General features: G+C 39.6%; 1 protein-coding gene across 2 annotated transcripts; it reads right to left on the reverse strand.

Moving 5' to 3' along the window:
• Positions 1–222: 222 nt before the first annotated feature.
• Positions 223–17441, reverse strand: nubp1 (nucleotide binding protein 1 (MinD homolog, E. coli)). Of its 2 annotated transcripts, XR_003219933.1 has the most exons (11): positions 17284–17441; positions 15264–15368; positions 15008–15141; positions 7351–7419; positions 7204–7236; positions 7021–7111; positions 6779–6933; positions 3884–3994; positions 2566–2752; positions 1581–1694; positions 223–1477 (listed from the first exon to the last, which is right to left on the reverse strand). XR_003219933.1 is itself a non-coding variant. In XM_025906856.1 (10 exons), the coding sequence occupies exons 1-10, from the start codon at positions 17312–17314 to the stop codon at positions 1642–1644; spliced, it is 969 nt and encodes a 322-aa protein (XP_025762641.1). In that variant the 5' UTR covers positions 17315–17441; the 3' UTR covers positions 608–1641. The 2 variants fall into 2 exon arrangements, 1 of the variants encoding a protein (XP_025762641.1); XM_025906856.1 differs by having other exon boundaries at positions 608–1694.
• Between the last annotated feature and the right edge of the window lie 529 nt (positions 17442–17970).

The following is a 17970-nucleotide window of genomic DNA, read 5'->3' on the forward strand; positions in this document are numbered from 1 at the left end:
TTTAATGAATGGATGCTGTTTTCATGTGGTCATCAGTCACATCAATAATTAGACATGAAGATTTTAACACAATTATGAAAAGACCAAATACATCCAGTGGTTCAAAATTTGTAAAGTGATCAGATTTTTATGACAGCTGAGAATGTGAAAAATCACCTGACCCTAACTGTAACTTTTGATCTCTGACGCTCGGTTTGAGTTGTAAAAGTTTAACTTTGAACATTTTTCAATAAAACACAACTTCTTTTCCTGGAGTTCGATGCCAGCGTTGCCACGCAGGTATGAAAATGTATGTAAGTTTTTAAAATAATTCCAGAAATCTGCAAGTGTACTTCTTTAAAAAGTAAAACACTGTTTGGTTTAGCTGTTCTGTACCTTTAAGTAGCCACTGCACCGTCGTCTGTAAATTAGTAATGCACACGTATGCACAGATATTGTTAAAATTGCACTTTCTGTTCAGAAATGCAAGAAAATGATTTGAAATCAGCATATTAAAAAATAACAACGATGTGCTTTACTACTTTTTTTTCCAGCTTTGAATTTGTTTTCAGCAAATTCGTGTATAATGACAATTGTGTTTCCAGAACCTACCTGTACTTCTTTATACTTCAAAAACAGGAAGCACTTGGAGGGGATATTGTAAACAATCTGCTAATTTGAAATGCGGAAGCGCCGATATTAATGACGAACTAAAATCCAAGTATTGTTTTTTTCTTTGTTGGCAGCTTAATCTGCACTTTGATCACAATAACCTGGTGCCATAAAGAGTTTAAACACAACAAATAAAACAAATTGCTGACCAGAATTCTCTTAAATAACACAAACATTACCACACCTGCTCAGGCACTGTGGAATATTTTTATATTCCTTTTCATCTACTGAGGCGATTGACATAATGTACACAAAAGCACCCGAAGCAAATGACTCACTCTAAGCAAATACAAGCTTAATGACGCGGTAAGAAAATAAATGGATCCTACAAACGGTACAGGCAAAGATTCTGCATGTTTTTTCCTTTTTGCCTTATTAACTCCGCCAAAACTTATAAAAACCCACACAAACGCCAAAAAGTGACATCTTGCATGGCCGGGCCTTTACTACCATTAACAGTTTTACTACCGTTTGTCTAACCTGCAGCTGGCAAACAGCCCACAACAAATGTGCTGTTAGTTAAAACTACAGTGCTCAAAATGATATTGCTGTTCTTCAAAACAAAGAAACATACATTTGTAAATCACTGTAAACCCTGACAGCCTCATAAATATCATTCCATAATGAGTGCATTCATATTCAAAACGGGCACAGGTGCTTATTTGAATGAGACCACTTTATTTCTTTTATGAAATGGGAAGTAATTTCTGTTTCTACAGAATCATTATGTATTCATTTCATTTACTCTCAGTAGTTCTTCAGGAAATACTGCTCTGGCAGAGAAACAGTGGCACGGCAGCATCTGATCAATGCACGAAACCTATCACTGAAAACAAAGAATGATGAGATTTCTCTGACAGTCTGACATAAATGCTGCGATGCTGATGTGTACGAGCTCTCGTGCTCTTCGTGTGCCTCTTATTCGGTACCCGTCTGCCGTCATGTGATCTGCCACGGTGTTCTGCTCCTGTATGGATGCCATCTGTGTGGTCAGGTTGTGTTTTGCTCCTCTGTTACCCTGTTGGAGCAGTAATCCTGGATGGCTTTGGGGGAAAGAGAAAGAGGAGAGAAGAGAATGATGATGATAAATGAGATTTGATGAAGCTGATAAATAAATGTTCGTCAATTGATGGTTTCAGTTAGGAGTGAATCAGCTGCTACGCAAACCGCATTAGACTCCACAAACTTGATCTCATGCTTTAAGCATAATTGAATTTCGATACAACTCCTACTCTTCCTCTTTTGATTGTCCGCTTCCCATTTATACAGCGACTGCTTCCTCTTTCATTGTTTAATCAGGAATTGAGCCGCCAGCTAAATAATCTAGTCATCAAAACTGGTGGGGGTCTTCACTGGAAGAAGGAATACGCCTGACAGTGCATCTAACTTCCTTCTAAAGAAAAACGCAAAGTATGACGTATGAGGTGCCAAAGGGTTTGTTTATAATGTGCAAACGAAGGGGTGGGAGTCAAAATGCATAACCCTACACTTGGCATATCTGCTGGATCCCTGCCTACAAGTCCTGCTCTGACTATCTGACCACTGTGTGCATTTACAACTGAGAGAAAACAAAGTCAACATCACAGCTGACAGCAACATCCTGAGGGGTGGGGGTAGTGTTGACATTTGCTGCAAGTGAGCCGAGATTGTTTTTTTTGGTTGTTTCGGCAACTATTTCACACCATCTTCCCATTCACCAGTTTTGGCATCCTGTGACTTTGCCCACTTCTCAAAACCTCTATTCTAGTTGCAGGATTGCCAGCTGACGGTCAGAAGGGGATTTCCAGGCAAGTCCAGCCGACCTTGAGCGGCGCGACGGCTACACTTAAGTCACGCAAGATTTGTTTTGGCCCTTTCTGGTTACTGATTGCACGATGCTCATTTGTGTGGGTCTCTTTCTGAAAACAAACTCACTTTTCACAATTTTCTGGTAGACTTCCGCAGCGGGGGAGTCGGGCACCTCGCTCAGGAAAGACTTGCCCTCGTCGCAGCTCCGTGCTATCCTGGGATCTAGAGGCACCTTTCCTAACAGGGGTAGTTTGAGGTCTGCACACATTTTCTCAGCTCCCCCGGTTGTGGGAGGGAAGATCTGTGACGTGTTCTACAAGGAAGAGTTTAAAGAAAAAATTATGCATGGATCAGCTAGGTACTTTCTTAATCTACACATGAGGAATTTGAGAATGATTAACTGTGTAAACACGACATTTTTCCACTGGGAATTCTAGCTCGAAGCTCAGGCCGTAACCCGGAAAACTAAAATATGCTGCACAGAGAGAGAGCAGATTTAAAAGGGTTGCTTAAATGACATCTCCCATGCTCCCACATTTTCTTTAAAGTGTGGTGATTTAAAATAAGAGAGATAAGATAAGATAAAATTTTATTAATCCCTCGGGTGGGTTCCTGTGGGAAATTCGGTTTCCAAAAGCACAGCACTGACAGAAGTTACAGAGCGTGAGCAGAATATTATCTATACACACACATATATAAATACAGAGACATATATAAATAAAATATACGAAGGGGATAAATAGAATAAATAGGAATAATAAATAATAAAAATAATAAATAGGATTTCACTGTTTAGTGATATGATATAACAGGACCGCCATATCCTATCCTCTAGGCTCAATAACCCCTCCCAAAAAATAAAATGTCAAATGTTGAATAGAAAGGAAGTGGCTTCAAGGCCCTCCCTTAAAGGGGTGTAAGAGCCTCAGGAAATTAAATCTAAAAGGAAAAAAACAAGACATAAAAATGGAGAGAAACACAGAACTTTGTTGATGTGATTTTGTGCAAGGTGAGCTTGCTTGTGGTTGTGAAAATGAGTGCACTGTATCCTGTTCAGTGTATCTGCAGTATATCTGCACAGAATAGCAGGCGAAGCCTCCTCACAACCTGGTTTTTTTTGTAATGAGCTAAAATAGCACAGATGTGAGCACATCTTTCAGACCTCCTCGCCTCGTTCCTCTTTTCTGTGTGCTCCATTTCTTCACTTACCAGAACTAATCAAGCGTATGCTCGCAATGCTTGTATACATTTCTCACCAGATTAGATCAGATTTTTTATTTTTTTGTCAATTATGTGGTTCTGATTTTTGCCCAATTATCTTATCCACCTCTTTAAGAACAAAAAAGAAAAGAAAAAAAAGATGTAATCAGAAAGTTAACAGAGACATGGATCTGGTGCATTTGAGCTTATCTGTGTTTTGTACAAGTGTGTGTGTGAGAGCGACCTTGCATTTAGGGCAGACAAAGCCGCTCATGTTCTCCACCACCCCGATGATCGGCAGCTTAACCTTCTGACAGAATCGGATCTCCTTTCGCACGTCCTGTAACGAGACCTCCTAGACAGACGCAGAAACAGGAACCACAGAAAGAGAAAGGCAAAAGCGAGGGTTGAAGTTTGTGTGTATGTGTGGATGGGTGGGCACGGGGAGCATACGGTGGACAGGGAGGGGGATGCAGGATGTGACACAAAATGCACACACACAAAAAAAAGTTCACAGATGAATCAGTCTGGCTTGTTTGTTTGGTAATTCCCACCGGGTGTGTGTGTGGTCGGTTGTGGGTTAGTGAGAGCAGGCGGAATGAGGAAGTGTGTCTGTTGCTTTCTGACTTTACCATACTGAGCCTAATCTAAGAAGCAGGAAACTGGTGCTTCACTTCACCAAGCGCAATAAGAACTTTGACACAGCTTATAGTGAGGTCTTCTTAACTGAACACAAGTAGAGTAAGCCACATTTATTGACAAGGCGCTAAATGTTCGCCACACTAGATCCTAGGAACAATTATCAGCAGGAAACATGACTGACAGAACTAGTATAGCTGCTGGATCACAGTCTTTTTACTGTCTGCATGAATAATAACATTGGGTTATCCTCCAAGTATTTGTGTGTAAATATCACGATGCCCTGCCGGCAGACATGTTGCTGCCCGTTCAGCACAAACGCCGCCCTGTGCCTATCCTGTCTGTGGCTTTATTACACCAAAATCACCTTTACAAACCAGGTAACAAAAACAGGTGATGTCAGCAGGTGAAGCGAACCGCTTTTGTGCCGAGTTGACTTCCTATTAAATACGAAAATTTATAGGAAGCACGCCGTGGAAGACGACAATAGAAAACTCTGAATTTATTTTTATTCTGCACAGCTCTGTGGCATGCCATTTCTTTAACAGTTTGTATACAAACATACCTATAAAAAACCTGTATAACAACATTTTATTGCGCGTTAGGCTCTCGTTTTCTTTTTACGATGGTTTCATGATGGAACAGCATCCTCTGTTGGTTGTGACACGCTAAAAGCATCTTGTGAAATAAAGCAATTCATCTTCATTGACACTCGGCCACAGCTCCATGATTACGACCATGTGGAATTGCTTTATTCCCAACAGTAACAGCACCTGCACAACAAATGTCTTTGTCTCATGTAATCCAACCTATTAAAACCTGTCATATCATATTTTTAAAACATGATTTTTGTGCATTAACGTGTGCATTCTAAGACAATCATTAGTGCCAGTGGATTCACTGTAAAGCCCTTACTCTGGATGATCCACAGACTTGTGCAATTGCTGGTGCAAAATTCAAATTTCTTATGTGTTTATGTTTCATAGTGGGCTGAAAAAGCAGGGGTCTCAAGGACATCTGAAATATGTCAGTATACTGTAGAGCCATAAAGGGGGAGCACCACCAATTCCACAAGGCAGCTGCATACAGCAGCAAGTGTTTTTTTTGTGGTAAGCCAGTTAACCTACCCGTGGCTTTCAGAGTCACTACTATGACTGAAATGACTCAACTTGTATATAGAAGTTCAGGTTGTTAAAGTCATTTGGGGGAAATTTAGGGAATCACCAAGTAAAGTCCGTTGGACTGAAAGCAGTCTTCTATCTGCAGGTCAAATTTCTATTTAAAGCTGATAGCAGGTAGTTTTCATAAGTATTTGGATACATGTTTATATATTATTCTTGTTAACCTAAAATAGCTGAGCTAAAACTGAGTAGGTTTTGAATAACACTGAAACCTCTGAGTGAGAGTTAGAGAGGTTTTAGGACACACAGCCCGAGCTATGTATCCGAACGCCTGTCTGCTAAAGTTTCAGTTTGAAATGAGCTCACAGATGGTTCAGAGTTAACTGAAAGATGCTGAAGTTTAGCTGCAGGTGTCTGTGCAAACAATAAAGAGGTATGTTGAAATATAATGACTGGAATTTCCTTGTCTGGTTTTCTTTCTAAGAACTATAACTGACAGCATATTCAAACAAAATTTAGCTTTTCATAAAGTCGGAGGTTTCTTCCTGTTAAAAAGGAGCTTATCATTCCCGCTGTCGCCAAGTGCTCACTCACATGGGGTCGCTTGATTATTGGGGTTTCTTTCGACAATATCGTTGAGATTTGTATAAATAAACTGAACTGAATTTCCCCCAAACTGCAGTCAGTTACAGTAAACAAAGTGCTCTGGAAAGAGGTACGAGTAATTAACTGTAAATGAGCTGCCATACACCAGCCTTGACCTGACATATTGTATGTTACCAAACAAAAGCAGGTGTAGCAAATTCATATAACTAAACGCATGTCAGGTACTTGCATCACTTTCTGGTTTGTTTATAACTCGTCACATCACTGAACATCGAACTTTTTCTCTTTTGTATTTGTCCCCAAAGTTTTTCCTCGTAAAAATGCTATGATCCGTCGCTCATACCGAGGCTGCTAGCTTGTAGGTGGCTCTGAGCTCTGGATAGCTGAAGTTTTAGCCACTTTGCCTTTGTTGGTGTCTTTGAAATCTCCATGTTCAGCTGGGTGAAGGGGCTTTAAGCATCTGATTAGCATTAGGTTACAAATGTTTTCATGGTGGTCACCCTGGAGTTTGTGTGTCTTTGTGTGTCTTCATTGAGCATGACAGACATGAACATGAAACCCAGCGGCTCATAACTGGACATGTATGAGGATGACTGGCTGCTCATCAGTCAAACAACATTTGAGAATGTACACACCTGCTTTTATAAAACAAAGAATTGCAAACAGAAGAAAACCCCTAGATTGCACCACAGCAGTGTTTTTAAAGGTTATTGACTTTAAAAAGCTCCCATAGAGCACTTTATACCTGCTCACACTAAAGCCGAGACTTGTACCTGTGGCGTGGTGATGATGATGGCTCCATCAACTTGGGTGGAGCTTAGGTACTGGACGATTGACAGGTGTTCGTCAGAGGTGCCGGGTGGAGTGTCTACGATGAGGTAATCCAGGTCCCCCCAGTCCACGTCCCTTAAAAACTGCTTAATCATCCCTGATTGGACACAAGAACCGCACAGGCTGTAGCTGTGTGAGATCTGGAAACATGAGCATCTCACATACACACATCACATTACCGCACCATTTTTCTTGGGTCCTCTCCAGATCACAGCATCATCAGGGCTACTTAGCAGGAAGCCAATAGACATGACTGCCAGGTTGTCGTCCACATACTGCAACACAACGCACAAGCACCTGTTTTATGATGCTTAAATAAAGAAAAAAATAATTTAAAAAAATAAATAGATCGTTCGAATCAGCTCACCACAGGGGACCATCCAGAGCCACTCTGGTGAACCTACACAGCAGATGACAGAAAGACAGCTCAAACTTTGTGTCCATGTGAGATTATGATTACAATGTTGCACCAATATATATAACAGCTGTTTCTGACAGCTGCCTACTGACTTACTTGCTCTCCCTCTAAACCCATGATCCTTGGAATGGATGGACCACAGATGTCTACATCAAGCAGGGCAATCTAACACAGGAAAAAGAAAGTGGAAGCATGAAAAGTTGGAAACAAATGATCTTTAAGCTCCAGTATAATGAAGGCAACTGTCTCCCTAAAGGCTACACAAGGCATTTCCTGTCTGCTTGACTGGGCAAAACATCAAAACAATGGAGCTGTGTCCTAGCACTAGCCATCCTAAAGCATTGCTTTGTCAGCATTTTCTCTGAGGAGCTGTTAACATATCTGGTAAGTGGAATGTTTTGCAAGGGAGTGTTACCAATTACCAATAATCATCCCACAGATGTAATATTATCTACAGCTACTTTTAGTACCATCGATGTTAAGTTAGACTCTTTTTCTCCAATTGATCTGAGTTAACTTCAATAATTACTTCCTCCAAACCATCAACGTGTCTTTTAGACCCCATTCCTACAAAACTGCTCAAAGAAGTCCTGCCATTAATTAATTCTTCGATCTTAAATATGATCAACCTATCTCTAATAATCGGCTTTGTACCACAGGCCTTCAAGGTGGCCGTAGTTAAACCTTTACTCAAAAAGCCATCTCTAGACCCAGCTGTCTTAGCTAATTATAGGCCAATCTCCAACCTTCCTTTCATATCAAACATCCTTGAAAGAGTAGTTGTCAAACAGCTAACAGATCATCTGCAGAGGAATGGCTTATTTGAAGAGTTTCAGTCAGGTTTCAGAGCTCATCACAGCACAGAAACAGCTTTAGTGAAGGTTACAAATGATCTTCTTATGGCCTCTGACAGTGGACTCATCTCTGTGCTTGTCCTGCTAGACCTCAGTGCTGCGTTCGATACTGTTGACCATAATATCCTATTAGAGCGATTAGAACATGCTGTAGGTATTAAAGGTACTGTACTGCAGTGGTTTGTATCATATCTATCTAATAGACTCCAATTTGTTCAAGTAAATGGAGAGTCCTCTTCACACACTAAGGTCAATTATGGAGTTCCACAGGGTTCAGTGCTAGGACCAATTCTATTTACATTACACATGCTTCCCTTAGGCAGCATCATTAGAAGACATAGCATACATTTTCACTGCTATGCAGATGACACGCAGCTCTATCTATCCATGAAGCCAGGTAACACACACCAATTAGTTAAACTGCAGGAATGTCTTAAAGACATAAAGAGCTGGATGGCCGCTAACTTTCTGCTTCTTAATTCAGATAAAACTGAGGTTATTGTACTCGGCCCTGAAAATCTTAGAAATATGGTATCTAAGCAGATTCTTACTCTGGATGGCATTACCTTGGCCTCCAGTAATGCTGTGAGGAACCTTGGAGTCATTTTTGACCAGGACATGTCCTTCAATACACATATTAAACAAATATGTAAGACTGCTTTCTTCCGTTTGCGCAACATCTCTAAAATTAGAAATATCCTGTCTCAGAGTGATGCTGAAAAACTAGTTCATGTATTTATTACTTCCAGGCTGGACTACTGTAATTCTTTATTATCAGGATGTCCTAAAAACTCCCTGAAAAGCCTTCAGCTGATCCAAAATGCTGCAGCAAGGGTACTGACAGGGACTAGAAAGAGAGAGCATATTTCTCCTGTTTTGGCTTCCCTTCATTGGCTTCCTGTTAAATCCAGAATTGAATTCAAAATCCTGCTCCTCACATACAAGGTCTTAAATAATCAGGCCCCATCTTATCTTAATGACCTTGTAGTACCATATCACCCTATTAGAGCACTTCACTCTCACACTGCAGGCCTACTTGCTGTTCCTAGAGTATTTAAAGTAGAATGGGAGGCAGAGCCTTCAGTTTTCAGGCCCCTCTTCTGTGGAACCAGCTTCCAGTTTGGATTCGGGAGACAAACACTATCTCTACTTTCAAGATTAGGCTTAAAACTTTCCTTTTTGCTAAAGCATATAGTTAGGGCTGGACCAGGTGACCCTGAATCCTCCCTTAGTTATGCTGCAATAGACGTAGGCTGCCGGGGATTCCCATGATGCACTGAGTTTTTCCTTTCCAGTCACCTTTCTCACTCACTATGTGTTAATAGACCTCTCTGCATCGAATCATATCTGTTATTAATCTCTGTCTCTCTGTTAAAAGGGAGTTTTTCCTTCCCACTGTCGCCAAAGTGCTTGCTCATAGGGGGTCATATGATTGTTGGGTTTTTCTCTGTATGTATTATTGTGCGATCTACTGTACAATATAAAGCGCCTCGAGGCGACTTCTGTTGTGATTTGGTGCTATATAAATAAAATTGAATTGAATTGAGTGTCCAGTTGATCCCCTTGCTATGGATGACAACATTGTGAATGAACCTTTGTACCCCAGTGGTTTATGGGTAACAGTCAAAGTTAAAAACTCCTGCCAAGTCTAACATGAGATTTTCTGTCAACTAAGAAATAATGATTTATGCAAACTACACAAGTTTTCATATGTCATGTTCACCTATATTCAGCCTAAAAACAACTTTATGTAATACAGTGGTCCCTCGCTATAACGCGGTTCACCTTTCGCAGCCTCGCTGTTTCGCAGATTTTTTTTGTGCAATTTTGCATGCTTTTTTTCCCCCAGTGGATTATGTTCTGTGTCCTGATTGGCTGAAGACCAGGATGTCTCCTGTACAGTACAGAATGCGTTCAGCTTGTCAAATTTACATAGATCCTCGATCGTTAGCAGTGTGACTCTGAAGTGCTGTACTGTATGTTTGTAAGTTTTCTCCCCAACAAACACAACAGTGTCGACGAAACGTTTTGCACCGTCAAAGGCAACCACGGGTTCCTTTGGTTTCATTCTATAATACTGAAGTTAGTTTTCTACCAAGGTTTGAAAGTGTTTAAACAAGAGAGAAAAGTGTGAAAATGTTCATGCCTGCCTGAGAAAAGTGTGAAGTGAGGGGTTTTACAGCCTGTATTTGTATAGCGCTTTACTAGTCCCTAAGGACCCCAAAGTGCTTTACACATTCAGTCATCCACCCATTCACACACACATTCACACACTGGTGATGGTAAGCTACGTTGTAGCCACAGCCACCCTGGGGCGCACTGACAGAGGCGAGGCTGCCGGACACTGGCGCCACCGGGTCCTCTGACCACCACCAGTAGGCAACGGGTGAAGTGTCTTGCCCAAGGACACAACAACTGAGACTGTCCGAGCCGGGGCTCGAACCGGCAACCTTCCGATTACAAGACGAACTGCCAACTCTTGAATACTCTAGACTCTAGAATAATTGTTAAAAATAAAGTTGGGTACTTTACGGATTCGCGGATTAAATCCCGCGATAAACGAGGGACCACAACAAAAACTGCTGCGCACTTATCATGCTATCAAGCACATTCAGGTCTGAAGAGCAGGTTTTTGGTTTGATCATTAATTCTGGCAAACTCCACAGATATTGCAAATTCATCAAAGTATTTAAAGCCGTGCAGATTTAAGGAAAGCAACATCTCTGGTATTACTGGATTGCCAGTTTGACACTATTAAAATGTCATTAACAGAATATTTTAAACAGAAGAAAGTGGTGTACGTCTTACGTAAGAAAGATGAGGACAGACTTCTTAATGCAAATTATAAAATTCTAGAAAAATGCCCTGACAGATGTCTAAAAAACTGATTCTCCCACACATTATATCTCCAGGTGAGACAGAGATACTTTGATGAGATACGTTTTGTTTTTTAAAGAAATGCACATAAACTTAACAATATATACAATGATTTCTATTGAGATGCCTCTGATGCAGGACCGGAGCCTGACTTTCATTAAATTTAAAGTGCCGTTGAGCACTTTGGCATCAGAGGCTAAGATATTACTGCCAATATTAGAAACGTTACTCTGAAAACAACAAGGAAACTTTACTCTTTAAGAAAAAAAGAAGAAATTTGTTATATTTAGTTCTTTAGGCTTTTATCTTTGGACACTGGCTGCTTTTTAACTAATCTTCACTCCAACCCTTCTTCCTGATCCCTCTCAGAGGAATGTGTTTGGTTTGTTCAGCCACTTAACACTGACCTATGAATCATTAACACATATTTTATCTTTATGCACTTTCTTATTAGGAGCCTGTCACAAAAACACATGATTTGTTCCCATTACTTTAGTTGAATCCACAAAAAAAATCCCCAAAACAAACATTAGACAGTTTGACAGGAATAAAACAGGATTTTTGCACCAACACAGTGATTCACAAATAAATCCAGAAATGGCCTGACACAGGACCCAAGATATGAATCTGCCCCTCCAGTTTATCCATCGACGGTTCATTGAAGCCTCATCAGAAATGGTTTCAGTGAAACGGTGGCTGGCAGTAATTTAATAAGAATGAGAGATACTGTTAGATAAATTAGAACAAGAGGCTAAGATATTACCTCAAATATGAAAAACTTTACTCTGGGGAAAAAAAAAACTTAACTCTTACAGAGTAAAGAAGAAATTTGTTAGATTTAGAAAGTGGAAATGTTCAATAGTTTATCAGTGGATACGAATAAAAAAAAGCAGAATTATGCTGAATATTGTTAATAAGTTGTGAGATGCAGGATTGTCTGCTTGATTTTAGTTCGTTGCTGCAATAATGAAGTGAATTCTTATAGATTTCAAAGTCTGTTTATAATGATTTTTTTTTTTCCTATTTCCTCTCTCAGCTCTCCGACACTTTTAGCTTTTCTCTCTTTCTCCAGGTTGCTTTAGGTGGACCACGTATATCAACAGTTCAGACAGGAACAATATGACTGCTCATTTGAGAAATGGCATCACAAAAGTTGTCCAGCACTTCATCTCACGCGGGAGATAGAGCAGGAGATATGGAATTAAAAACTCAGATAACTGATGTAGAGTTACGGCTAAAAATGTTTTTATATAAAACAGCGATCCCACCACCTGCCTGTTTGTACAGGTCCAATAAAAATACTGGTGGTGGCCACTGGTACCCCTCAGCCTCCTAGCAGATACACCTGTGGTGCCAGTTTTAAAATCCTAGGTGACGTCCTTCTTGAGTTATCGCACACTGATGTCCATGTCGCCGTCCGGCAGCAAGCCGACGATACCCCATCAGCCTTTTATGGCTGCGACTCCTGCGAGGTAATAAAAACTTTAATGACTGGCTAATGCTTTAATGAGCTCTGTATTAGCCGTGTCACCAAGACAGGTGTCAGTAATTACGCCAATAATAATAAATACTTGGACATTAAAGGAAGTGTGTTATAAATTATAGGTGGTGATAATGGCAATGAGATAAGGTGGGTTTAATGTATGAAAGAGCGCTGCATCTGTGAGGTTTGCTTACTGGCTTGCTGTTGGTGTCAGTTTTGTTGTTAATAATAATAATAATAATAATAATAATAATAATAATAATAATGATAGTACTAATAATAATAATTCCACTGCATTCCACTGTTAATAACAGGTTGTGATTATGTGATTAACATTGTATAATACTATCAAAATTAAATAAAGAGAATTCCAAAGAAAAATTCGATTTCAGCTTTTATAACGCAACATTTATTCATTAAATCCTGAACTGAGTTTTAAATATAAATGTATTTTTGTGCCAGAATCGCAGGTTAAAGCTCACAAAACTATTTCAACAACCACCAAACAGCTAAAACAGCAAATGAGAGCAGGTGAACAGATTCCACACGAAGCGCAGACCCAACGCATCAGAATCAGTGAGATGTCGGCTTTCTCACCTGACAGCACGTACACGGACACGGTGCTCATAACCGACAACTTACTGATTCTGAAGCTGCAGGTTTTGTCTCTCCGACCAAAATTCACTGAAGCAGCAGTAAAGAAGATCAAAACTACGCTTCACATTTGATAAATATCGTCATTAATTCCCTCTTACTTTTGCTGTTTTGCTTCCACCACGATAAAAAAAAAAAAAAAAAAAAAAAAAAAAAAAAAAAAAAAAATCACACTTCCTCCACAGCTCTCTCTTTCTCTCGGTGTACTACAAGAACAGTTTCCTATCTCAAATCTGCTTTAGGGATTATTTACTTGCTTATTACACACAGTCTACTGCTATGTACTACAGCTATTTACATTTTTTAAATTACACCAAATTGCAAAACGTTTAGCTGTGTCTGTAATAAAACCTCTGTAACTTTGCTCTGCTTCACTTCATATGTTGATGTTGGTTTTCTTCAGTTTATGATCTACTGCAGAAACTCCTGGCCTGGCTATAAAAAGCCAGGCCAGGAAAACCTTCATGTTTTTCTGTGTTTTATCCTCAATTACTTTGACACAAAGGCATCTGCTGCGATGCTTACACCTCTGATGAAGTCTCACAAGTGTCAGTACTGATAAATGTTCAGAATTAAAATATTTCTAACTGTCAGAATTTCCCCAATTCAAATCAAATGGAATCGAATCAAATCAGGACCCTGTGAATCGGAATCGAATCGATTATAGAAATCAGTGATGATACCCAGCCATGTTCCTCGTGTCATACATTTTACTTTCAGAATTCAAATAGATTGTTACTCCATGTCTGCAGTGACCTCTAGTGGTCAGTGTATTTTACTGTTTATATGAGAGGGCATCAGGATTTACACACACTGGCTACTTTAGACACCTGATCAACCACCTGTTAATGCAAATATGTAAATATAATAGCCAATCACATGGCAGCAACTCAGTGCATTTAGGCATGTAGACATGGTCAACGTGACCTGCTGAATTTCAAACAAGCACCAGTTCTCTGAGTGAAAATGCCTTGTTGATGTCAGAGGTCGAAGGAGAACAGACCAGACAGCTTCCGGCTAACAGGAAGGGAACAGTAACAAAAATAAGCACTCATTAAAAGCAAGGTAATCAGAAGAGCATCTCTGAACGCGGAACTCTGAACCTTGAAGTAGATGGGCTACATCAGCAGGCGAACAGACCTGCAATCCTGTCAGTGAAAGACAGGAAACTTGCGCTACTGTTCATATGGGCTCACCAAAATTGGACAGTTAAAAAAAAAAAAAAAAGAGAGAGAAAAAATGTTGCCTGGTCTGATGAGTCCCAACTTTTATCATTTAGGTTGTAGGTCCAGAATAGGTAGGTCCTGCCTTATAAGTTGTTGCTACCACTTAATGATCAGTGTGCCCATCTTCTGATGGCTGCTTCCAGCAGGACACAAAGCTCAAAATCATCTCAAACTCGATTCTTGAACATGACAGTGAGTTCACTGCACTCAAATGCCTCTAAAATAACCAGATCTCAATCCAGCAGAGCATCTGCGGGATGCGGTGGAACAGGAGACTCACATTATAGACGTGCAGCAGACTAATCTACAGCAACTGTCTAATGCAGTCGTGTCAATATGGACCAAAATCTGAGAGGAAAGGTTCCAGCACTTTGCTGAATTTGTGAGATGAATAACTACGGCAGTTCTGAAGGCAAAAGGGGCCCAGTATGATGCAAGGTGTGCCTAATAAAGGCAGAAGCCACAGCAGGGATTAATGAACTATATGATTTTCTTTTCACTAGCCTCAGACAATAAGGTCCTCAAAGTGGAAACAGTAAAAAAGGAAAAAACAATCCAAAATTTAATTGGATTCTGATTTTAAGACAATACTTGTTTGTTTGCTGTTGGATATGATTTGCATGTCAGAAAATATCAATATTACTGATATTCTGTATTACCTCCTTTGTGTTGTCACTTGCCAGAGCGTGGGCCAAGTGAGCGCTAAAGGTGCTCTTCCCCACGCCTCCTTTTCCAGACAACACGAGGATCTTGTGTTTGACTGTTGACAGCTTCTCTCCTATCTCTGCTATAGCTGTAGACACACGGGACCGAGATGAGATGTTTTAAGCTCTTAACTTATCCCCTAATGTATTTGCTGAAGCCCAAATATGTATCAAAATATTAAAGTGATGAGATAATAACACACAGTCTTACCAGGGTCGGGGGCTTTTGTGGCTCCAGAGGCACAGAGTTTCTGGTTGGGACAGCCCTGGCATGATGCAGACTTGCCGGCTTGCTCACTTGTTGTACCCGGACAGTCTAACAAGGATAAAACAGAATCCAGTCATCAAGATGTTGGTTTTTCTGAGCACCTTAAAGAGACTTAAATATCCTAGATCTGCTTTGAGTGGTTGTTGTTAAAATAAAATATGTAGTTGAACAAAATATCTAGAACCTCTGAAAAGTCTGATCAGCGCTTGACTGTCCTCAATATTCTTTCAAAAATACTTTCAAACAGATGTCATCGTAATTTTGAGATTTTAATGATTTCTTTGAAGTGTTCCTCTTCCACGGTGGAACAATTATACAGCACACATCTTAAATGACTTTAAAAACAAGAACTAGGTGCACAAGTTTGAATTTATTTTGGATTTTTCTTTAATCCACACAGGGTCAAAAGTATACATACAGCCTCAAACATGTGCCCACATTCATTTTAATGTTTTATAAATGATGTTTAAGGTTCTACACTCTATTTTAACTTGACAAAGCAAAGGCCTGTTAACTCATTAGTGATCATGATTGACTAAAACTGGCAGTTTGTTGTTGCTGGCATTAAAATGATTTTCTTTGACAGCATTCAGTAGACTGACCAACACTCAGAACAATGGGAAAGTCCCAAGAACTCAGTGAAGACTTAAGAAGGAGAATTTTAGCTCTACACGTGTCGGGAAGGTCTCTTAGAGCCATTTGTAAACAACTGCAGCTTCCAAATCTCATTTCAAAGAATTGTATGTAATTGCAAACTGTGCCACAATGTTGCCATTATCTGAAAGATGACCCAAACTGTGGCCCTCAGATGAGAGGAAAATGGTTAGGATGTTCAGGAACAACCAAGAACCACTAAGGATCAAGCCTGCCATAAAGTGGAAATTGCTAAAATACCAGCATCACTGTCCACAGTAAAGCGAGTTTTACATTGGCACCCTCACAGTCCATGGCAACTAAGAAAAAGGTCCCTGCTCCAAAATCCACACCTTCAAACTTGACTGAAATTTATGAAGCGGATAAAACAATGAAGAAGGAGGATTACCTCCCAAGTCTTCAACTTCACCTTACATCAGCAGCTACATCATTAAAACCTGGTAGCAGTTGGGTGTTCTAACAGGAAAATGACCCCAAACACACAAACTGGTTTTTGAATGGATAAAGCAGACTAATATTAAGTCTTCCCGAAGCCCCAACCTCAACCCTACTGAAAATTACTACTTTAAAAGCCAGGTCAAACAAATTTAAATGACCTCTAGCAATCCTGCCAAGAAGAGTGGTCAAATATCCAGAGAGAACAGTTCCAGAAGATTTTTGATGAGTACCTTAATACATCTGGTTTTGCTAAGGGATCGTGTAATACCAAAAGAAAAGCTGCTCGCATGCGATGATCCCTTATAATCATTTATACACATCTTAATATAACATTCAGCCAAGAGACTATTAAACTGATTTTATTAAAACTTATTTACATAACAAATTATATAACTGCATAGAACACTGTCATCATGACTCAGCAAAACTTGAAGACGTACTGCGATACCTGTTCAAATTCCCTTGTGTGGATATTATACGCATATTCACCACAGCAATAAAAACAAACAAACAAACACTTTACTTTAGTGACACATCAAACGATGCCTGATAAGCTACCTAATAAGCATCACATTCAACTTTTTGAATATCCCGAATTCAACGTGTAATAAATTGATTAAATTAAATTACAACACGTTGTAAATTAATTTATCTAAAACATCCTTATTAATATCCTTTCAAACACAGACTCAAAGCTATTAATGCTGATAATTCCAACAGTCAGAGATAACACAACGGAAGAGGAACAACTGCCGTGTGTTTAACAATCACCGCGACCTTACAGTTAAAAGTAAATTCCTAACAACCACACACAACTTGAACAACATGACTGAGGTATTAAAACTCAAGAAAAGTACGTTTAAAGACTTACGCTCTGGGGCATTTTCTGGTACGTCTGCCATGTTTGCTCAGTGTCCTCCAGTTAAAGTCTTCCCCTCCAAAGGTTCCGGATACGCAACATGTGAAACGTCGATTCGTTTGTTCTTGTACAGTTTTATCAAGGAACTGTGACAACAGCACTCAATGTACCCAATACAATACTGAGCACGGGAATGAATATGGGGAAAAATAAATAAATAAATAAATAAATAAATAAATAATATATCATTGTACCGCTCTTGTGAATACAAACACTCAGGATCGGTTTGAGGAATTTCTTTACATTTAAGCACAAACGTCGCCTTACATACATCAGCTTGTGAGGCTTTATTTCGAGCATGTTGCAATCGTAAAGCAGCTAGATAAAAACATAAACAAAACAAAACAAAAACATAAGAAAGGAAAAAAGGAAAAGCATAGGACATAAGGAAATTATAACAATAAAAAACATGATAAATAAAAGAAGCGGGAAGAAGCATAGTCTTATTTAATCCAGTATTCTCCACTATTTGTTATTAATTATGATCACTGTTACTTCCTCTTTATATCCTGTCCTGTCATAAATCCCGCGAAAAGCAACAACAATACACTGACCACTAGAGGCCACTGTAGGCATAGTATGACAATTTCAAATTCTAAAACTACTACTGCAACCATTCACAAGATTTTCAAAAAACCT

The sequence above is a fragment of the Oreochromis niloticus genome, linkage group LG4, assembly GCF_001858045.2.
Source record: "Oreochromis niloticus isolate F11D_XX linkage group LG4, O_niloticus_UMD_NMBU, whole genome shotgun sequence".
In the NCBI taxonomy this organism is placed as follows: Eukaryota; Metazoa; Chordata; class Actinopteri; order Cichliformes; family Cichlidae; genus Oreochromis; species Oreochromis niloticus.